The sequence below is a fragment of the Spermophilus citellus genome, assembly GCF_964194105.1.
Source record: "Spermophilus citellus genome assembly, chromosome: 8".
In the NCBI taxonomy this organism is placed as follows: domain Eukaryota; kingdom Metazoa; phylum Chordata; class Mammalia; order Rodentia; family Sciuridae; genus Spermophilus; species Spermophilus citellus.
In genome coordinates, this window is record NC_138189.1 from 36,940,875 (window position 1) to 36,964,948 (window position 24,074).

Sequence of the window (24,074 nt, forward strand, 5' to 3'; positions counted from 1 at the left end):
AGATTGGCAGTAGAATTAGTCACAAACATCAATTTAATGCTTAAAATTAAAAATTAATATAGTAACTATAAATCATAAAATACTGAGAGAGAGAATAAGGAAACAGTAGAAGAGCTAATTACTCTTTGATAGTTTTTCTATGTTTGATACCTTGAGTTTTGGTATACCAAGTATTAAAAGCACAGGGAAAGTAATCATCAGAAGAATGTGAAAACAGGGTCCATTCTGAGTTCAGATCAAGGTTGCTAGATAAAGGATTTTATTCCTAATTTTATATTATTGTTCCATTTATCCATCTGCTTCAACCATGTACTCATATTAGTATTAGTTTCAAAATTGTTGTTTTTTTAAATAAATTTTCCTCAATGATTATTCTGATTTCTTTCAGCTGTAACAGTATATGGTGCTTTAAGTTGGAAGGAAAACATGAAAGGATCTTATGTGAAAGCCAAATGGAAAAAAAAAAAGCCATTGGTAGTATCTAGACACCTGCAGAGGAGCTTCACAAGACCACTGTCACAACTGACATGAAATGGTGATTGTGTCTGTTGAAAACATTCCACCATCCACTGACTTTTTACAATTCCTTAAGCAATAATTTTGCTGTATTTCACATTTTACCAATATCACATAATCACTCCTGGGAGCCTTGCCGAATGCCATTTCAGGAAAAAAAAATCTATGAAATTTGTAAAATTATCGATTGATGTATTTTTTTTGTGATTCTAATGCATACTCTGAAAGGTAGATAAATGTTTGTTCATATAGTTACGCATCAACTAAAGAAGAATATCTCTTCTTTGCAGAGAAGAGTTTGTGAGGTGGGGTTGGAGAGGAAAATCTCTCTTCATCTCCATCCTAATTCTATTCTGGCTCTCAATAGTATATTACTATTGTAATGGTCTCCAAATTTATTTCCCTGACTCATTTGCCATACAAGAATATACTATGTTACTTCGAATTTTTTTTCAAAAACATATGGAAACATACCATCCTGCTAAAAAAAATGTGTATGACTTACCAGTGCTGATAAAACAAAATCTACCTGCTTAGTATTGAACTGGGGACTAAACAATCTGGCCATAAACTATTTTTTTTTAACTTTAGCATGGGTTAATTTATGTTCTGTTTATGTTCTGTTTTCCATTTTCTACACCAGCACTGTCCTATGATAGAAAAATCCCATATCTACTTTGACCAAGACAGCAGTCACCACATATGTGACTACTGAGAACTTGAAACATGCCTAGTGCCACTAAGATACTGAATATTAAAATTTTACTTTATTTAACTTGAATCAACCTAGCCATATATAGCTCGTAAGTACTCTATGAGCCATCACAGCTTAGAACATAAATGTCTACCCTTTATTCTCATTTGTAAGTTACACTCAGTTCATATGCTTCTGTCTTCAATGTTATCCCTAATTGGTTCTTCTGAAAACTCTTAACTTATTTTTCAAATAATTGCTTCAGTGATGTCATATGTTCTCTGAAATTTTCTCTACCAAATATCCTTTGAAAGAATTGGTTTGCATGCTTTGGGAATGAATTATTTACACTTGAAATTAAAGGAAGCCTTCCTACTCCACTGTGACCCACATTGACATAAGCCTCTTTTCAACGCTGTGTGCCTGCTAAATCAATGATTCACAGACCATATTACACGGTATCTCAAGACTGCCTTGGATGTTATGTATTGGCTACATAGGCCAAACTTTCAGCATCTATTTCAACAAACAGCTCTTCAAAAATATATATAATTCCCTATATCTTATTTATACTCATTGTGAGAAAACAATTCTGCTTCTGAAAACATATGAGAAACTACCCATCTCATCATTAACTCTCTAATAATAGCTTGTTTCTTTATTTTGGATTTTTATGTTATGCCATTATATATATTTCACTGTATCATCTTATTTTGAATTTCTAGTCTATTTTTCCACAACAAGATTTAAAGATGCCCAAACGCAGAGAACATATTTTTTTAAAATTTATTTATTTAATAATGTAAATTCTTTAGATTGAACCCAGGCACACTTTACTACTAGGCTACCTCCCTATTTTTATTTCATATTTTTAGACAAGGTCTCACTAAGTTCCTGAGAGTCTCACTGAGTTGCTGAGACTGGCCTCATACTTGCAATCTTCCTGCCTCAGTCTAGCAAGTTGCTAAGATTACAATTGTGTGCCACCACATCTAGTTTCAGAGAACACATTCTTTTTGTCTACAAATTGCTCTGTCCATGCCCGAGGAAATAAATTTCTATCATTTTACATCTTAATAAAGTTGAGGCCCTAAAGATATTTTTTACTCTCAAATGGGCATATTAAGTTCCTGGCAGAGATATAACAATATACCTAAATCACATTTTTAATGAGTGGCAATAAAGAAAAAATAAACATATATTGAATGGTAATGGGAACCAAATCAAATGTCATTAATATGCACAATACAAAAGGAAGATGAAAAATATAGAGAAATAAGAGAAAAAGAAGCAAGGAAGGACAAATTAAAGAAAGATTAAAAAATAAATGAAAATGAGAATGACAAAAGAAAAAGGAAGGAAGGAAGGAAGGAAGGAAGGAAGGAAGGAAGGAAGGAAGGAAGGAAGGAAGGAAGGAAGGAAGGAAGAAAGAAAGAATGTTAATACTGAGAATAAAATAGAAAACATCTTTATTAATTCATGTTTTTCTTAAAGGTTTCAGTAGATCTAAAATTTTGATGTGTTCAACTATAATCTCTACCCAAAGAAAATAAATCAGGGCTTTCTATGATGCTTAGTTAAGCAGTTGAAGAGATGTCAAGAAGGGGATTTCAGTTCCACTTAATAACTCACAAGTTGACCTTAGAGTGACTCAGGCACATGACGTTAGTGGACTGACCATTGCTTCAAATATTGGAGAAAAGAACAAGGGGAAGTTCTGGATTTCAAACTATTCAGAATTTTGATTCTATTAAATAAAATGAAAGAGAAGGAGGCAGGTAAAAAGGGGTGGCCAAAGCACAAATGGGTGTAAGGACAAGATGCTATAGGACCTCTGAGTCCAGGGCACATTTAATTTTCCTACTTCAAAGAGAAGAAACATGTGGCTTCCACAAAACCCTTAAATAGGATATTTAAGACAAAAGCAAACAGAGCTGTCTATTATTTGTTTTAATGTAAATATATTTTTATTTGTTCTTTTGAGATACATGATACCAAACACAGCCACATCAATATCTATAGCAGCTGAATTCACAATAGCTAAGCTATGGAACCAACCTGGGTGCCCTTCAACATATGAACTAATACTGAAAATGTTGTACATATAAACAAAGGGATATTATTCAGACATAAAGAATGAAATTATGACATTTGCGGGTAAACGAAATGGGACTAGAGACTATCATGCTAACTGAAATAAGCCAATTCCAAAGAATCAAGGCAGTCTATTCTTTATAAAGTACATTTTAATTTACCTGATTAGGAAGACCATATGGCTAAACACTGGACCAGGCAGGAAAACAAATTTGATTACTGATCGTGGCCTTTCAAAGCACAATTTAGAACTGAAAGAGCTCATTAAGCACATAACTGAACAAAGAAAGAAAGACTAAAGAATTTAAGTTTGGATGACTGAAAAAAAATTTTGTCACATAGGTAGTCAATTATGTCAATTGAAATGTTGCCATTTGTCATCATTTAGTGGTTCAGAGCTGTCATTTAATTATTATTTGTGGTTTTTCCACCTTTACTATTTTTGCATCCTGGATTAAATTTTAAATACTTGATAGACTTTTTTCCTTAAATTACTATAGTAGAAGAGGATCTGGTAGACTTTAATACATATTTTGTGAGCTTATGTTTGAATAACACCATAATTTTAATATTTTTCTTCCAATATTTCAGCTCTTTTGAGTATTTGTGCCATCTAGAACTGTGGTTGAGTACATGATCTGCAGTCAAACTGATCAACTGTTACCCTACAATATCCACTTTTCAGTTTTATGTCATTAGGTAATAGAATAATAGAATTTGTTATATATATTCTTAGAGTGATATTAGAAAATACATTCAAAATTATATATCATCTGTCTTTTAACATTAGTTGTTTTTATTCTAAACATTTTCAATCAAAATTTCCAGAACTAAAATTTTGAAAGTAGCAAACATACTTTAAAAAATCTAGCAAAGATGCTTGGCTTTAATTAAAGGAATGTAGTAGAAAACATTCATTTTTATTTATCTAAAAATAAGTGAAATAACTCAATCCCAAAGAACCAAATTTTCTGGTTTCTCTGATATGTAGATGCTAATTCACAATAAGGGGAGGTGCTAGGGAAGAATAGAGGTACTCTGGATTAGACAGAGGGGAGTGAAGGGAGAAGAGGGGATATGGGAGTAGGAATGATAGTAGAATGGATCAGACAATATTACCCTATGTACATGTATGATTACATGATCAGTGTAACTTTACATCATGTTTGACCAGAAGAATGAAAAGTTATACTCCAAGTATGTATGATGTATTCAAAATGCATTCTATCTTCTAAGGTCTTCTTAAATTACTTTTTTTATTGTTTTGTAGTTTTCATTGTAGAGGTCTTTCACCTCTTTTGTTAGATTGATTCCCAAGTATTCCATTTATTTATTTTGAGACTATTGTGAATCACACATTGCTGTGAGACTGGAAGTTGGAGCAACCACTATGGAAAGCAGTATAAAGATTTCTCAGAAAACTTGGAATGCAATCACCATTTGACCTAGCTATCCCACTCTTTGATTTATACCCGAAGGACTTAAAATCAGCATAGTACAGTGTTGCAACCACGTCAATGTTTATAGCAGCTCACTTCACAATAGCTAAACTATGGGACCATCCCAGGTGTCCTTCAATAGAAGAATGGATAAAGAAAATGTGGTGTGTGTGTGTGTCTGTGTGTGTGTATATAAGAATAAAATTATGACATTTGCTGGTAAGTGGATGGAGTTTGAGACTATCATGCTAAGCGAAATAAACCACTCCCAGAAAAACTAAGGCCGAATGTTTTCTCTAACATGTGGATGCTAATTCACAACAAGGGGGGCAGTGCTAGGGAAGAATAGAGTTACTTTAGATTAGGTAAAGGGGAGTGAAGGGAGGGAGGGGATATAGGGATAAAAAGGACAGTAGAATGAAACAGACATTATTCCCTTATGAACACATATGACCACGTGATGGATGTGATTCTACATAACATGTAAAATTAGAAAAATGAGAAATTATATCCCATTTATGTATGGTACAACAAAGTGCATAAATGCATTCTATTTGTCATGTATAACTAATTAGAACAAATTTTTAAAAATGCATTCTATGTTATGTAGAACTAATTAGGATGAATAAAAAATAGCACTGAATATTAAAGCTGACATTCTTGCTCTCTGATGTATTCATTCAGGAACATCACTATGTCCCATGTATAAGCTAAAGTCATGTAACATGAGAGAGTCACAGGATCATTGTACAACATAAATATTCAAATTTGTACTGCCAACAACATGCTTTGCTTTTATGTTGTGGGAGTCAGAAAACAAAATATAACAGGGCTTGCGTATTGGAATATAAATTGAAAAGTAAATTATAATTTAAGGGACTAGGGTTGTGGCTCAGCAGTAGAGTACTTGCCTCGCATGTGCGAGACCCTAGGTTCAATCCTCAGCACCACATAAGAATAAATAAGTGAAATAAAGGTATTGTGTCCAACAACAACTAAAAAAATAAATATTTAAAAATTTAAATGTAGGGCAAAAATTCATTAAAAAAATGAGTGAAAAATGAGAAGGAGGAAAAAAAATCACTGAATCCTGAAACTAACTCCATGCCTCACACTATATATAACACGGCAGGCTTTTAAACTCACATCTATCATATCTGGTGTATACAGTGATAATTTATTTGAGTATTTTGGAACAAATCTGTTTTAAAAATATTTAATAAAATTAACAATGATTATCTTTGTTGTTCATTCTGGAGAAATAAATGTCTACCTTTTTGAGTTCCCTAACAATAGGGAAATACAAAGAAAGAGTTACAAGTTTGAGCTCTCATACCAAAACAGACCTGTGTTTGAGTCTTAGATCTCTCACTTACTATGCTGTCCTTCTGCAAATCACTGAACTTATTCTTTAATTCTTGCTCTGAGAATAAATGAAATCACGCATATAGAATGCTCTGAAGAGTGCCTGAAACACTCAGTGTTAGATATAAATGTCAGATCAATAATTGTCATTATAAAAGGAAATTATGGTCAATTATCCAATACTTAAGTATATTAGGATCAGTAAAATAAATTTTAATATATAAACTGATACAATATAAGTTAAGGTAGATATGCTAAGAAAGGGGGACTAAGGGAGTATAAACATGTAACAATTTGAATTTTTTAGAATTCCAAATTCTAACACAAAAATAGAATCGAAGACAAATCTTAAAAATTGTTTTAGGTGCAAAAAGCATACCACTTGTGGAAGATTTTACAGTATTAGAAATTACTCTGCATGGGAGATCCAATAGGAATACTGAGGAAATATAGATACAAAAATTGGCAGGTAATGTTGGGCTCTCCATTTGTATCTTTTGTCACAGTGCCTCAAACACTCCCTAGCACCATCAATACCACATAAGTATTTGAAACAGCATCTCCATGTCAGCTGGCTTTTATGAAAAAATCTTTTGTGACATACCGAGGCCTTGCTTTTTAGCTTCCTGTCTCTAGTAGTCTTTGTTTTTTTGTTGCTAGTAAAATAGTGCAAGGTTCCATATTCCATCAAGGCTGCAAAAACAAAAATGAAACACACAGAAACAAAGAGATCCATCGCAGTCACGTAAGAAACCTTAGGTAAAGACTTCCTGGCAATTGTACTCAGGGTTGTCATAGTCAAAACGGTAGTGATACCTATAAAGAAAGGGGGGAAAAATAGATTAAAAATAATTTAACACACCACTTTACTTTTCCATCTGATCTGGCAATATTTTGAGCTTAAATAAACAATGGAAACAAAAGAATATGATTACCAGGAATTTACAGAACGAATTACTGGTAACCATGGCTACGCTATGTTCAATGCGCTTTTTGTGTCTGTGAATTTTAGTCATTTAAATTACTGTGGGATGCAAATTAATGCCTGATACCCATCCTTCTCTTTCTCCATAGTAATAAAATACCAATTTTTAAACTAGTATGTTGTTGCCTGGAAGAACAACTTTATTTGCCACCTTCTCAGCAACAGGGTGTAACCACAGGCTAATACCTAGCCAAGGAGACCTGAGTCAATGGAAGCAGTCTAAAAAACGGTTTTAATGAACTGGGAAAGGCCTTTCTTTCTCTCTCCCTCTGGAACTGTTCTGCCAGAATGCAATGGATGGAGAGCCTGTCGTCATCTTAGACCAGCAAATGATCCTTGGAATTCAGATCACCCATAACTTAGAAGAAAGCTAACAGCCTGAATTCCTCCTACTGCAGTGTGCCATATCACCTTGCACTGCCCACGACTGGACTTGCACAGGAGAAACAAATACCATTCTACCTAATTGGAGAACAGCTATTAAAGGTTACCTGCTATATGTGGTTAAAATGAATCCAAATGAACATAGAGCCTTCTTATTTGATAAATTGACTTCAACCTACTTTTTAACATCAGAGTTTAAGTATCCAGGCATAATTGTATAAAGTGAATACTTCAGAAGGACGAGGTAAAGATTTACATTTTTAGGCACTCAACATGTGGAATAGGAATAAGTGCAAGAGCCCTACCTCAGTGTCCCAGGGTGTTGTCTTTGGACATAACTGCATCTCTTTACCCATTGGCTTTCTTGTGGTTCCTGCCATTAATCTTAGGTCCTGTTATGGATTACATATGAAGTGTCTTCCAAAAGCTCCTGTGCTAATCACTGAATGTCTGGAGGTGAAATCACTGGATTGTGGGAACTGCAGCCTGATCAGCTCATCCTAGTTTGAATGGGCTGAGTGGGAATTGTAGGCAGATGGTTTATGACTGGAGGAGGCTGGTCACTAGGAGGAAGCCCTCAGAGGGTACATATTCCCTATGGCCCCTTCTTTCTCTTTGCTTCCTGGATGCTATAAATGCTGCCCCACCAGGTCCTTCCACCATCATGTCCTGCCTCACCTTGGTCACCTAAATCACAGATGCACTTGCTAGGTCTCTTTTTGCCTAAACTGCTACAATTTCCCTTCTTTAGCACACTATATATGGCTCTATGGTTGGCACTGTTTACCCTTCAAAGTACTACATATAATGCTAAATGCTTCTTAATTTGGCCAATATTTATAGAATGACAACATTCATGATAATAAAACAATAAAGCTGTAGCAACAGCCTCTTTGTTATGGTGAAGGCAGTAACTGCCATTTTCCATCATGTTGCTGTGTAAGAATTCCTGTGACATGTTCATCTTTCTAATTTTAACAGTTCTTAGTATTGGAACAGAAAATGTCACAAGTGTGTTGGAAGCAAATACAGAATTAATCCTTGACCCACCTATTATCTTTGTAATCTTAAGGAAATTTTCTTACTCCTATGCCTCTCACCTAAAAAACTAGCACAGTAGTACCTTGCTTGATACCTATAATCAATATATAAAAAGTAATTAATTTACTTATTCTTTTTTTTTTTAAAGAGAGAGTGAGAGAGGAGAGAGAGAGAGAGAGAGAGAGAGAGAGAGAGAGAATTTTTAATATTTATTTTTTAGTTCTCGGCGGACACAACATCTTTGTTGGTATGTGGTGCTGAGGATCGAACCCGGGTCGCACGCATGCCAGGCGAGCGCGCTACCGCTTGAGCCACATCCCCAGCCCAATTTACCTATTCTTAAAATGGATACTTAGGTTACTGATTTTAAATCTTTATTCATTTCTAATATTAGTATTTAAAACTATAATTTCTAATCTAAGTAGTGTGTCAGCCTCATACTTCATTAATCACGGTTCTAATGCCACTTTTATAGATTTATATAGACACCACACTGCATGATAGCAAACATTATGTCCACCTATATCCCACATGAATTTATGCTATGTTCTATTAAAATTCAGTTTGAAATATTGTCTAACTTCCCTTTGTTCCTTACTGGACCCAAAGGTTACCTAAAAGTTCATTCTTTTTAAAATTTTAAAACTTTGAGGACATTGTTAGTTACATTATGTTTATTAACTTTTAATTTACTTCCATTTTTGTTCGAAAATATGCTCAGGAAAACTTGAATCTTTTGAATTGTGTTGAAATCTTGGTTAATGTTCCATATGCATTGGAAAATATATTATGTACTGAAGTTAGTTGCTGTGTTTAGTAAATATAAATCAGTTCATGCAGTTGGTGATCTCATTAAGATCTTCTACATCTTGAATGATTTTTTTTCTTCACTAATTGAGAAGGGGACCTTAAAATGTCCAATTACAATTGCAAAGTTGTCCATTTCTCTCATTATTCCTGAGAATTTTTACTTCAATTATTCTGAAACCAAAACTGTATTCTAAAGGATTTGTATATGGTAATGCTAAATACTTTCAATGAATGCAAGTATCCTTTTTTTCTTCAACTTCCACACTTCTTTTTGCTGGGGGTGGTGAGTAGTAAATTGCAAAGACCCTATAATCAAACAAAAGAAGATTTCTCTGTCCCATCTCTATTTAAAAGTCACAGAGTCGATGTGCACATGTATTTTATTATCAATGATTATATTAAATTTTACTTTAATAAAACACTATTACATTTCTGTTTAATAAAGCAAGGAAAACCACAGTACAACTTAGCTTTCAGAAATGTGTTTCTCTAATTTAGCAATTAATATCACAGTGATTAAATTGAGAAGACCATGATGGATTTCCTATTAAAGTACCTCTGAACTTATGCTAATAAAAAAATGTTTGGAATATTAACAGGACAAGAAGAAACCAATTCAGATATCATTGTTATTTTCCCCATGGATTCCTCTGGTCAAGAACCTATGATAATCTCCCATCAAGTGTGGAAAAAAATCCAAGTTCCAAAAGCGGCTCACAAAGACTTAAATGATCCAAGCACTGTCCACTCTCCAATCTCATCTTCTGACACTATTCAGTCAGTTCTAGCCACACCTGTCATCTTTCTGAACATCAAGCTTACCCTGACAGGTTCTTCCTGCCTTGATTATTCTTCTACCAAATATCGATCAAGTACTTCACCATTAGGTCACTACTCAAATGCCACCTCCACAGAGGACTCTCTGGACACCACATCATGGTATAGCAAACATGTCCACCCACATGTCTTGTAATTTTCACAGAAAACATTTCATAAATGTTAAAATGCAATGTTGAATAAATTACTTCAATAAATTGTCCCTCAACAAGACGTAAAACATACGTATGAACGCTTATAAAATTAATTACAACTTCATAGGGCTCAGAATTATAGGAAGTATACTTTAATTTGATCTAGCTATGCCTATCTTGACAAATGCTAGTATTAAAAATATATGAATTCATGTAAAATCATAAAGTTGGATCTGCTGTTTTATGACACCATAGCATATGATTTTTTAAATACAAATTCAATAGTAGAAACAATCCACTCAAATTCTCTTTGGAAAAACAATATGAAAATAAAAGCAAATATACTATGTTAACTTATAATTGTAATAGTATATAAAGAAACTATAATAATGAAAGTGCTTTAAAAATAATTTGAAATAATAGAAAGAAATAACACTTATGAATAAGTACTTAGAGTCTCAAAGAAAAGGCATTTCTAGAGCTACATGTTTCAGGTTTTATTGCTGCCACTTTTATGTGAATTGCAGTTCACTATTTATTAAATGGAGTTATTTGCCAGTTATCAGAGAATTCACATGAAAACTCTTTACCATTAAAATAGCAATTGTCTCAAATGTCTTTGTGTTTTTAATACATAATTATCAGTGGATAATTATTCACACACAGTTAAGATTCATATTTCAGACTGATCTTGAAAATAAATCAATAAATTTTCTTTGTGTAGGAATACATGAATATAGATCATCACTTTCATTTAAAAGATATATGTTAGTTAGACCCTGATTTCCTCAAATGATTTGTTGCTGCAATAGATTACTATAAAAAGAGAAAAAAATCCATTTTATCCAGTATGAATTACAAATTACTCTTTAAACAGCAACCTTCAAATATTCACAGATTAATTGCACATTTTATATATTGCATAAGCTAGGGAGTTTCTTGATCCTTCCAGGTACCTGCCCTGTGGAACATCGGACTATTCATTTGAAACATTTGAGGAAGGAGTTTTATATACATGCTGATTATTATCCACCCACATGTCTTGTAATTTTCACAGAAAACATTTCATAAATGTTAAAATGCAATGTTGAATAAATTACTGATTATTAGTGGTAAAATAAAACCGATCAAAGTCATTGAAAATATTTACCAAAATGAGATTTAGATATTTATTTAGAGATTTTCATTTATTAATTCTTATTGTGAACTATATTTCCTTTGACTTCCTTCAGCATGAAAAATAAGGAATTTTCTAAAGTTCAAGTTACTTACTTTCTTTTCTACTTGTCCTTTATACAGTTCTTTCAAATGGTATTTCAATAGAATTTCAGTACATTTTCCCCTTGATTATGGTCTAGAGGAATATTTCTAGTATTTTCTCCTGTAGACTTTTATTAGAATATTTTTTAAAACCCTCTGATAATATAGCATAATATTATATACCATACCCAGTGATGTTCTTGCAGGTACTGCATCTTTATTGATCCAAAAAGACACCCAAGAAAGAACAACTGTAAGAATGCATGGGATGTAGGTCTGGATAGTGAAATATCCCATTCGTCTGCTCAGGTCAAAAAAAATTGTCATGATAATATAATCGCCTGGAAGAAAAATACATGTTTTACTTTAGCTAGAAAATGCATAAAAATATATATTTCAATTCATATAGTTAAATGCCAATGCCATTCTCTACTAGTATCATTCACCAATTTGTGTTTTCTCCTTACCAGAGATTGTGTGAGAGATTTCAGTTGTGTTCCTTAACCCTACAAATGCAAACTGATATAATCTCCAGTATTTAGGATCAGCCACTTCCACAGAGGGCTTTTTCCACTTATATTCAATTTCATTTTTAGGATATCCATCTGGAAGGAAAATTGAAATAAAAAATATATAGATAAGCAAGTTCCAAAGCTGCTAACATTGCAATACCAACATTATCCAAAAACCAACTCTTGGAGGTTCTTCCCTGTGTGTTATTATAAGATATATCAAATATAGGAAAAAAACTGAATGAAATATGCATGTTAAAGCATAATCATATTTAACAGTTATTTCACCCTATATATCACAGCCAACTTATATTTTAGTCCTTGGAATTTGGGAGTGGGGACACTTCTTCTGTGATCTAAAGTATATAACATTTTATATCTCAGATTTATGTAAAGATTTTATTATATTAGAATTCACCCCACAAGACTGTCAAAACCAAAGCACGGAATTCCCATGTTTTGAAATGTCCCTAGGTCACAATTGCCTGCAAACTTATCCTTCTGACTTCAACTTTTTATGTGATTTTTTTTTTTTTTTTTGGTGGACAAACATCACTTCCTATTTTTGATTGCTCATCTGTGTTTGGAAATATTGTAATACTATGAAGTTTCTAATTGTTTCAGCACAAGGAGTGCTGTACTATATTTCAAAATAAGAATTCACAAATATTCTAATATTTCCAAAATTTGCTTTCATCTCTGCTGACCTATTTAAGAATGTTTTCCTTTTTGTTCTCCAGGGCTGTGGTTACAGTGCTTTTCCATAGTTCCTATTCATTATAATCACAGAGGTAGTTGAGTGAAAAGTGATAACATATAGGAATGTGGGTACAAATAAACATGGTTGTGTAGATACTTAACCTCTCTCTCAAGACATTGACTTTAAATTGGGGCTAGAGTTAAATCTTTTACAAATCTTTGTTGTGAAATATTAGAGATAGAGGCTAAATTTTCTACTGAGCCTGTACAGAATACCTGACAAAGGAAGTTAGGATGATTGTATTGTGTCATTGACACCCAATTGCATTTACAGGGATGGATTATTCATTTCCAGTAATGGCAAGCAAAGTCAAAGCAAATCACAAGATGTAAAGAATGTCAAATAGGGGAAAGTGCACTAAATGCTACGTCATCCAATATTTACATGTCAACTCTTCCTTGATAATTCCTATTTATCAAGTCTTTTGCCCTGATTTAGCTGTCTTTATACATTGAGTGAGATATAAGATCATTAATATAATAAAATAAAATTTATGAAGATAATCCAAAAAAATCTTTAATAAAGGGCAACAGAGATATTTAGAATTTACTAAGTGAAGAGGTGGGGAAATACTTATGAGTAAATACCTGTATCACAATATACTAAGAATAGGTTCTAGAATACATTCTGAACCGTGAAAAAAAAATCCAATTGTGAAGGAAGGAAAATAGCATTAAATGATTTGTGGATATAGGCAATAGAATTTTTAAAAGTCATACATATTGTCTAATTATTTTTTAGATCAGAATTTTCCTAAGAATATATGAGAATACAAATATTTTTGAAAACATAAAATAAAATTAATATTGCAATAAAAATATTATAACTGTTTTTTGGAATAAAATTTTAGGTTCAATTTAGTTAGTTCTAACCACTCTTGTGTTACATTTTTTCCCTTTAATTAAAAAAGCTCATCTCCAACTCATTAGAGTCTTTTCAAATATTTACTTTCATGTAGTAAATACTCTTCACCCAAGCAATTTTTGAAACATTTTAAAATCCAAGGCAATAAATTTAGATGCTGCCTCCAGCAAAATGAATATACTTTGAATCAATTTTTCTTTACTCTGTAAAAATATGTGAAAACAAACCTATCTTAAGTATTCCCTTATTTATTCAAACTAAGAAAAATAGACTTGAATACACTGAAAGTTGTAAAGATGATTTAATAAATGATTTAATAAAATGTATATACATTCACTACCTATTTATTGTTTTTTAGTTTAAAAGCAAGGAATTCATGTACTATTTGTAATTATTTTACCTAAGAGAGTTGAATATAATCCACTCTTCTAAAAACTGTCTTTTTTTCTCATTTTGCTTTACATTTTTTAAAGAAATGAGATTTTTTGAGACTAAACTGTATGAAATTATCAAGTATTTTCTGACTTACAGCTTGAAAATTCCAGTGGACAAGAATGTTCATCCATAGGAAAGTTATGAAGCTGAAGGTAACATTCTGCATTAATTGTCAATCTATATTTAGATGAAAAGATAAATATTAAATAAAGACAATTTTCCATCATTAGACTCTCTTGTCTAATTTTAAAACATGATTTTAGACCACAATAATGAAGTATGTAGGATTAGAATGTAATAATCATTTTAAAATCTCAAAGTCTTAAATGATATTATAACATTCGTAGTTAAATATGAAAATTCTAACATTCTCTTTTCCAGCCAATCAGATCATTTCTGTATATATTTTAATAAAATCTTGGTACTTAAAAAGTCATACTTCACCATACTTGTATAATTATATTAAAACAGATTCAACTTCATGTATTATCAAAAAGTACCAATACAAAAATAATAATGGCTAAAAAATTTATAGTTCAGGATCTTCACCAATACACATGCACATATACAGGCATACATACACCCGATTAACAAATTGTACATAGTTAAGTGTTATGATATTTTTCATCTTAATGTATCAGGAATATTTTCCCATTAAGAATGTTTTGTTTTGTTTGTGGTGCTGGGGACTGAATCCAGGGCCTTGTGCATTCAAGCCAACCACTCTACCAACTGAGTTATATCTTCAGCCCCAAGAATGATTTTTAATAAGTAGATATCTTCAAGGAAATGAACTAAATATATTTGAACCTTGCACAGCAAACTTATATGTCAATCATTTCTTGAGAAATTTCTAGTACTTTCTTAAGAATGTTTTATTAATTGAGGTTGTTTGAAATTCAGATTATACAATTTTATAGCAAGATAGGATGCTAGAGAAAAATCTCAGTGATTTGCATTACAGGTTACTTTTCATGTAATAGTAACCCTGAGATTAAATACTGCCAAAACATTTCGCCATTTTAGATTTTAGCAGAAGAAAAAGAGCTACACATTTTCTAAATTTGTAAGTTGGAAGAAGGAGAAAATGCAGACACTAATTAAATATTAGTTTTGAAAATAAATTAGAGCAACTACAAATTTTTCAAACAATATTACCTGAGAGTATATAGAACTCGTCCATCATTCCAAATCCTCAGCAGGCGATTCGGAGTTGTTATCCAGTGTGCATCTGATTTTCTTGAATTTCTGAAAAAAGTGTCAGGAATCCAAATTTTTCCAACCATATTACTGTTAAGCATGAGCACTTTCATGGTACTGTTGAACTTCAAACGGCTGTCAAACCAGGTTTGGGCAAAAATTATATCAATTGTGTACTCCTAAGGGATAAAAAGAATAATAATAACAAATTAGTAAAGTCACCATTTTAGGTGTTTTTTTTTTCAAAAGTTTAAATTTTCAGATTATAAAGTTCCTGCTGATTAATAGCACTTAAGCTCAATATTTTTAGAGGAAAAAAATAGCCATTTTCTTAACTTTTCCTTTAATTGTGTATGTGGATTATATAAACTAAAAGTCAAGACTTCTGGCAATTTCTACTGCCTGGTATTGTTTTATTTCCTTCTATTTTATACCTGTTATTCAAAGTTTTGTCATATGTATGATGTAGCCATTAAAGTTAAAAGTAAACTCACAAATTTGCTTTAAAAAATAAATTTATCTTTTCAGCAATGTTACTAATTTGTGGTATTTATATAATGATTACATCACAAAAAATCACAATTAAGTACAAATTTAAGAGGAAAATAGCTACTAAATTATCTAGAAGGCTTATTCTAAAAAGCTAATTTCCTAATTAAGTTTTTAGTCTGAAAAATTAACTCCAATTATTTAGGTCCACTGGTTTCAAATGTTTTCAAATTACCACATATAAGTCTTTGAGCAATTATAACTCATGAAACACTATGTTAAGAGTTTTCCTTGGGGGCTGGGGAGGTGGCTCAAGCGGTAGCGCGCTCGCCTGGCATGCGTGCGGCCCGGGTTCCATCCTCAGCACCACATACCAACAAAGATGTTGTGTCCGCCGAGAACTAAAACATAAATATTAAAAAAAAAATTCTCTCTCTCTCTCTCTCTCTCCTCTCTCACTCTCTCTTTTTTTTTTTTTAAAAAAAAAAAGAGTTTTCCTTGTCTCATGCATGTCACTAAATCTTTCTCAATACCTAGGAACTTTGCACTACTATCATCTTTATTTTTCAGTAACATTTGCTGATTAAAATAAAGGCAGATTAATTCTACCCACATCACAGGGTTAATAATTGGCTGATAGAGAAACTGAGCCATTGCAAGACTGAATTCCAAGCTCAACTCCATACCACATACATGCTATGGTGCTTCGAAAGTGAGGCTGATGATTCCAAGACTAGACAGACTGGGCATAATCAGCAAGTAACTATAAATAAAAAGTCACTCAGTTATTAGAGAACAGGAGGAGGTAACTAGGTATTATTTACCTTTGTATCCTAAATGTCTGCTATATTATAAGCACTAAAAGTTACTCAAAATAATTAATGAATAAGTATGCAGTAATAGTGCTATGAAGATAGGGAATTAAAAAGATGTGTATGTGTCTGTGTGTTCATAACTTAGAAATTAAGAGAACAAAAAATAAACTGAAGAATATAAGCTATTACATGAGTTACTTGTGGGAGAGCCTAGTTACCTGCCCTTGACAGGATATTTACAAACAGTGGCCAATTTGTGAAATATTTAATATAACAAATGGAAGTATAATTGGGAGTTTGATTAATGAATGAAAACATTTTTTAAAAGTGTCAGGAAGACTAATATGTGAGGGCTAAGACTCAACTTATGAATATGGAACTTGGAATTTGCTTAACTGAAATATAGAGATAAATTGAGAGGGAAACTGTATTTCATCTATTTTAAATGAGCAATGTTGCAATTTGGAAAGCAAATATATATTGAAATCGAACAACAGCCCACATATTATGTAATTAAATGTGCTATGTTATTTATTATGGTATTATATGTATTAATATGTAATAATTTATATGTATAATGTAAGTAACTGTATTATAAGTATATGAACTATTATGTATGATTTTTTCATATAATGATGTAATGTGCAATTATTCAATATATTTAGCATCTATTGCATGCTGATTATTGTTTTGTGTGGATGTAAAGACATGAAGTCTGTGCACAAAATTAAATTTTCATTGTGACCCTCTCAACACATTTTATTGGTTGTCATGTGATAATTAAAACTTTGACTTTTTTTAATGTCAGTGTGGCACAGAATCCAACTGTGCTGAAAGTATTTTTGTAACCATGTAAGATTTGTGATTTCCATTGCCACAATTTTGCTAATATACTGTTTGTTTTTTGTTTTTGTTTTTTTTTTTAAAGAGAGAGTGAGAGAGGAGAGAGAGAGAGAGAGAGAGAGAGAGAGAGAGAGAGAGAGAGAATTTTTAATATTTATTTTTTTTTAGTTCTCGGCGGACACAACATCTTTGTTGGTATGTGGTGCTGAGGATCGAACCCGGGCCACACGCATGCCAGGCGAGCGCGCTACCACTTGAGCCACATCCCCAGCTCCTAATATACTGTTTGTAACTTCAGTGGAGACATAAACATATGACATAATACATGCTAATGAAGCATATTTATCCAGGAGATGCTTAATTATCTTACTGAGTAATATTAATGTAGCAGTATATAATGTGTGCAGTCATTCGGTACGGCTAATGGATCACTATATACAGTATCACTGGTGTAACTAATGTTATCAATAATTCCTATTGTGGCCCCCTTCTCAGGCTTGATGTCATTTAAAATTTTTTTAGTCAATCATGATTTATTCAGGTAGCCACTTCATCTGAAAGAAATGATTAACTCTTCAGAGTCTAACAGCGAAACCATGCTAATGACATGACTTTTGTTTTAGTCGTAAATGTGAATAGAAAGAAGCCTCATTGTTATGGTTTAGATATGAGGTGTCCCCCCAGAGCTCATGTGTGAGACCATGCAATAAAATGTAGAGGTGAGATGATCTGGTTTTGAGAGCCTTAACCTTATCAGTGCATTAATTCTCTAATAGGTATTAACTGGGCAGTGACTTTATACAGGTAGGGTATGGTTGGAAGAAGTGGGTTTCTGGGGACGTGTTTTTGGAGTTTATATGTTTTCCATGGTGAGGGGAGTTCTCTCTGATTCTTTTTTTGGGGGGAGGGAGGGGGCAGGTACTAGGGATTGAACTCAGGGGCACTCAACCACTGAGCCACATCCTCAGACCTATTTTGTATTGTATTTAGAGACAGAGTCTTGCTGAGTTGTCAAGTGCCTCACCATTGCTGAGGCTGACCCTCCTGCCTCAGTCCCCCAAGCCTCTGGGATTACAGACTTGCACACACCCAGCTCTCTCTGATTCTTGATTGTCATGTCCTGAGCTGTTTTTCTCTGTCACACTGTTGAGCTATGGTATTCTGCCTTACTTCCAGCCACAGCAAGAGAGCCAGCCATCTACAGACACAGACCTCTGAAACTGTGAACCCCAAAGAAATGTTTCCTCTCCTAAAACTGTGCTTGTCAGGTCTTTTAATCACAGCAGAGAAAAAGCTACTAAAATATTCATTCTATTGAATATCCTAGAAAGAACAATTAGTTAATGGTATTTGGCAGAATTGTGTCATATTTTTAGATGGGATGAAACAGCAGAAACCGCTTGAGACACCTGACAGGATTATGATTTGGCCACTACCCAACATTGGGTGATAGAGAGAACCTCATTTTACCTGGTAGGTATATTTAACTGCAGTTTTCCTGACTAACAGGACATTTAATGTGGTTTCTGAAAACTGATTTGTCTAGAGGTAGAACTTCACTAGCAGTTGTGGATACTGCTTAGAAGCTATTAAATTTATGTATTTGTTTTTATGTATGTATGCATGCATGCATGCATGTATGTATATTGTGCTGGGGATCTATCCTGGGGCCTGCACATACTAGGTAAGCATTCTTTCACTTGGTTATTTTTCCATCCCAGGAATTTCTTCAGAACACCGACTTCTAAAAATAGTCATCACTGTTGGAAAGGTTATAACTTCCAAGGAGTCAAGTTTTCCTTAGCAATGCATCTTGAAGAAAAGTGAAGTTTTCAGCCCACAGTTATTTCTTCAATGTAAGATTAAAGAGTGAAAGATGCAGAGCATATGTCTTGATAATCCATCTTTCTTAAAGCCTCGAAGAGGCTAATATACCCAAGCCCTTTTAACTTGCTAATCCTGAATAAATGCCTTATTGAGATAAGAAGGTCAATCAAGTCTGAACTTTTTTGTAAGTAATCAAAAAATCCAACTTCATTTAATCATTTGTGTTAAGGGGAATTTTCAGAAAATGATCAAACTATGTTCTCGTGTGTTATTTTCCTATTTTGAGGTTATAATCATCTACATAACAAATAAGAAGAGGAAATATGAAATGGGACTTTTATTCACTCAGAACAAGTACAATATCTCCTAGGGTAAATGTTTTGAAATATGGAATAGTGCATTTAAAACGAGATCCAATGCACTTTATATGCTTTGCTTATCTCCTTGCAAGTTAACTGACAAAATAGCATTAGTGAAAAAAATATGAGAAGTGGGTCATCCCGATCTCTAAGTTAACCAGTTCAAACTATAAGCATTGAACAATGTATGGTGTCATTTTATTAATACATTGTCAGCTTTGCAACTATGCACTACATCTCACATTTTTAAAATATTAGTTAACTCAATATTATAGTCTTTTTAGTAATGGGAGAAACTTCATACAAAATACAAGATTTGCTTAGCCAACTAACATAGATGCATACTTTCATCATAAAGTTTGATGAACCTGATCTGATTTTTCCACTTTGCATTAATCTCTCCCTAAACTGTCTAATCACATGGTAAAGTTAGAATGGTAGGCTAAATTATGGTTAGCAGGAAATGAGATATTAAAGCTAGAGACATGTAGAGAGAATGTAGCTAATCCACAGCACAAGGAATTTTACAAATGTCTATAAATATCATCTCTATTTTTCTCAAGTTAAAAAAAAAAGCCATGAACCCTGAATTCAGCTAATAAAGTGCTGTGTTTTTGTTTCTGGTGTTCCAATTACTTCTACATTGTACTTGTCTTGCATAGATAACAATAGGACCTCTTGATATGAATTTATACATTAAAAATTGGGAATCCATAAAACTTAAGAAAGGTATATATAAAATGAAATCAAAGTAGAGATTATTTTTAGTTATGGGAAATTAAGACAGATTTCATGATACAAATTATATTTAGGCTGGGGATGTGGCTCAGTGGTAGAGCACTTGCCTAGCATGTGCAAGGACCTGAGTTTGATCCTCAGCATGACAAAAAAATAAATATATAAAATAAAGGTATTGTGTCCAACTAGAGCTAAAAAATAAATATTAAAAAAAGAAAATTGTATTTGACCAGAACCTTGAAGGACATAGGAACATTCAGATACATACTAGGATTAATTAATAAACAGAGAGGGACAAACAGTACAATACAGGGCATAGCTGAGTGGTAGTGCATATCTATAATTCCAGCGGCTGGGGAGGCTGAGGCAGGAAATTCATAGGCTCAAAGCTAGTCTCAGCAATTTAGCAAATTGTGAGCAACTAGTGAAAGCCTGTTTCAAAATAAACAATTAAAAAAAAAACAAGGGGATGTGCCTCAGTGGTTAAGGACCCCTATGTTCAATCCCTGGTACCAAAGGGGAAAAAAAGAATGAAAAAAAGAAAGAAAAAAAAAGAACAAAAAATGCAAGGCATAATGGGGAAACTGAAGAATGCAAACCACATGAAAAATGTAGTTCATCCTTTTTTGTATGTCAAGAAATGTGCATTCCACAAATACACAGGATATTCAACATCTGGAAGAGTTTTTGTCCACTTTATCTACAATTACCAATTTCTAGTAATTGACCTGAAAACAGATATTGTTTGAACCCGTGTACTACTGAAATGAGGATTATAAACTGAAAGTTCTAAAACCTTATGTGTTACTTTCCTTCATCATATTTTGTCATAATTTTTTACAGGATATATATTCTACAATATTCCATGTATAATTTCAAAGGGAACACATCAAACAGTATAATCACAGAACAAGTAAGCTCTACAAAAAATAGAGGGAAATAATAAATGAACTTCACATCAATAAGAAATTTACAACATAATGGAGAAGCTTAGCTTCCTGATATATAAAATAAGTACTCTGCAATCTGCAGTGGGAACTACCTTTAGAAATTTATATTAGCCAACCTTCTCCAGAGAAACTTCACCAATAAGATAGAGGGACAGATGGAAGAGAGAGTAGCTAGGTCTATTTTAAAGAATTGGCTCACATAACAAGACGGAGGCTGGCAAGTCCAAATATCTTTCTTCCTCTTAGGATGTCAGTATTTTAAGCCTTCATCTGATTGAATGAAAAATGTTAATCACATATAAAAAATACCTTAACAGAAAAATCTAGGTTGGTGTTTGACCAAATATCTGAGTACCAGAGTCACCAAGGTAATACTTAAAAATTAACCATCACAGATCTAAAACAGCAGTAATGGACATTCATGGATTCATAAGGCCTTAATAAAAACTACCATGTGTTTCATTTCTATAAAAGAAAAATAAAACAATTAAGCAAAAGCATGAAATTCTACTACTTTTACTAAATTAGAAATGTTTTCATAAGACTTTAATTAAATTCAAATGTACATTTGGTAATCTTTCATTTAAGCAGATAAAGCTAAAAGTAATTTTCCTCACAGCATTCTCATTTGCTTTCTAGAGTCGATCAAATTGTGTTTGCAAAATGATTACATTTTCAAGTTCTATCTTCTCATGCTATTCTGAATTTTCCCACTCTGATATAAGGAAATAACTTTCCAAGGTCATACAGCAAGTAAGAAATTTTGATCACATATCCCTCAACTTTAACCTCTTCACTATAATGCACATTATCCACATGAGACATAAATTTGTAATCTAGAGAGATAAAATTCATATTTTCCCAATTACTAGTTCTGGTTACTTATTTCATACTGTCCTCTCTTTTATCATATTTTTATTATAATGATATTTATATTCCTATTATCATTGTGGAATATCTGAATGAATGAATATGCTTAATCTGCTTGTAGCAAACTTCCTAAGTACAAAATATAGTATAACAGTATTCTGGTTTGGCTATGAAGTGTCCCCCCAAAGCTCCTGTGTTGATGCAGGACTATTCAGAGGTGAAATAATCAGATTGTGTGAGATGCCACCTAATCCATCCTGTCCTCCCAGTTTGAATGGACTAATTGCGTGGTAACTGTAGGAAGGTGGGGAATGGCTGAAAAAGGTGGGTCACTGGGGGTGTGCCCTGGAAAGACTCATTCTTCCTGCACTCACTTACCCCTCTCCTCTCTCTCTGCTTCCTGGCTAATACAAGGGGAGCAACTTCAGTTGTCTTTCTCTGCCACTCAACCCCACTTCCATGACATTTTGCCTCACCTTGGGCCCAGAATAATGAGTTGGTTGTCTGTGAATTGAGACCTTTGAAAGCCTGAACCCCAAATAAACTTTCCTCCTCTAAGTTGTTTTTTCAGGTATTTTGACACAGTGACACAAAACTGACTAAAACAGACAGCAAATACATACATGAATAGAAACTACCTTGCTTACTAGATTGCCCCCAATTAAAAGCACAGTAAAGGATTTTCTGCAGTGGATACTTGATATTTTGGTTAAGACTCTTCTTCCTGAAAAAGCCACATCACCAGTTGGAAATTGTGATTTGCATCCACATGTGCAACATCTGTGATAGTTTGATTCAGTGGTAGATAACTGCATCAATTGCTCTATATTCTATAGAAAATGTTTCCATAATTGTACTTAGTCAACATACATTCACTGCTGTCTGAAATCGACTTTCTAAGCAAAAGAAAACCCTATATTTGAAATGATACATTTAGAAGTAACCAACATAGCTCATGTTATCAATTATTTATATTATTTCCAGTTTATGGATTTCTTACCACTCTCCATATTCTCAAGGCAGAAAATGAAGAATTTTCCAACACTTCTAGTAGGTTGCCATCAGGAGGGACTGTTGGCATGGGTGTTAGAAGGCTTCCCTTCCTTTGTTTACCTCAGTCTTATAGTTTGGATCCCATTATGCATATCACAATGCTGGGTGTTTCTACTAAAAATGCCGAGGCTTTTCATAATTTATACATTATATAATAAATAATACATTATGTATTTCTATAACTATTTTTTCACAACTTCCATTATAATGTCCAAAGTCAAGACATTCAAATGAGCTATCTCTCCTATTTTAGTTAAACTGCGGAACAACTAATGTTGTCTCAAATTCATTGCCAATCTAAGATTTAAAACTTAGGCAAGTTATTTAAAAACTTTGTTGTTATAGATTTTTAAAAAAACACATTGAATTAAGGATTAGGCATTGCCTTTTAATTATGTACATACTTTTAAATAACTTTTAGATAAGCAATGAGACAATGGATGAGTGTATCAAATGTGTGTGCAGTAGTGAGAAGTTGTGTGCAGTGCAAAGATTAGGGGTTAAGATTAGTTCTGAGTTAGTCATTTAGCCATTTGCTAAAATATAGTGCCAACCATGTCAGTCACCCTGGTAGAATGTGGGAACCAGGCAAAATCACCACTATGGTCTTTCCCAGTCTGATTCATTATGGAAACATTATAAAATGTTGGAAATTATTTTGCTAAAAATGTTCTAACTATAAGTGGGGTTTAAAGGCAAGATGAATTTAGTGTTTCCCAGTGATGCTTCCTCACTAAAATAGTTCCCATCTGTATGTATCAGTGTCACATTCAATTAATCCTGCCTAATTCCTTCCTAGT

General features: G+C 33.0%; 1 protein-coding gene across 2 annotated transcripts in view; it reads right to left on the minus strand.

Moving 5' to 3' along the window:
• Positions 1-24,074, minus strand: part of GABRG1 (gamma-aminobutyric acid type A receptor subunit gamma1) — a gene marked incomplete at both ends in the record, with an annotated part of 78,644 nt that overhangs the window by 9,024 nt on the left and 45,546 nt on the right. Inside the window, 5 exons of one of the 2 annotated variants that reach the window (XM_081304483.1) lie at positions 6,713-6,801; positions 11,748-11,900; positions 12,027-12,164; positions 14,225-14,307; positions 15,289-15,509. In XM_081304483.1, the coding sequence (XP_081160609.1) occupies positions 6,713-6,801; positions 11,748-11,900; positions 12,027-12,164; positions 14,225-14,307; positions 15,289-15,509 (684 nt within the window). Of the gene's footprint in view, positions 1-6,712; positions 6,925-11,747; positions 11,901-12,026; positions 12,165-14,224; positions 14,308-15,288; positions 15,510-24,074 lie in introns of both variants that reach the window. The other variant, XM_081304482.1, reaches the window with a different exon arrangement.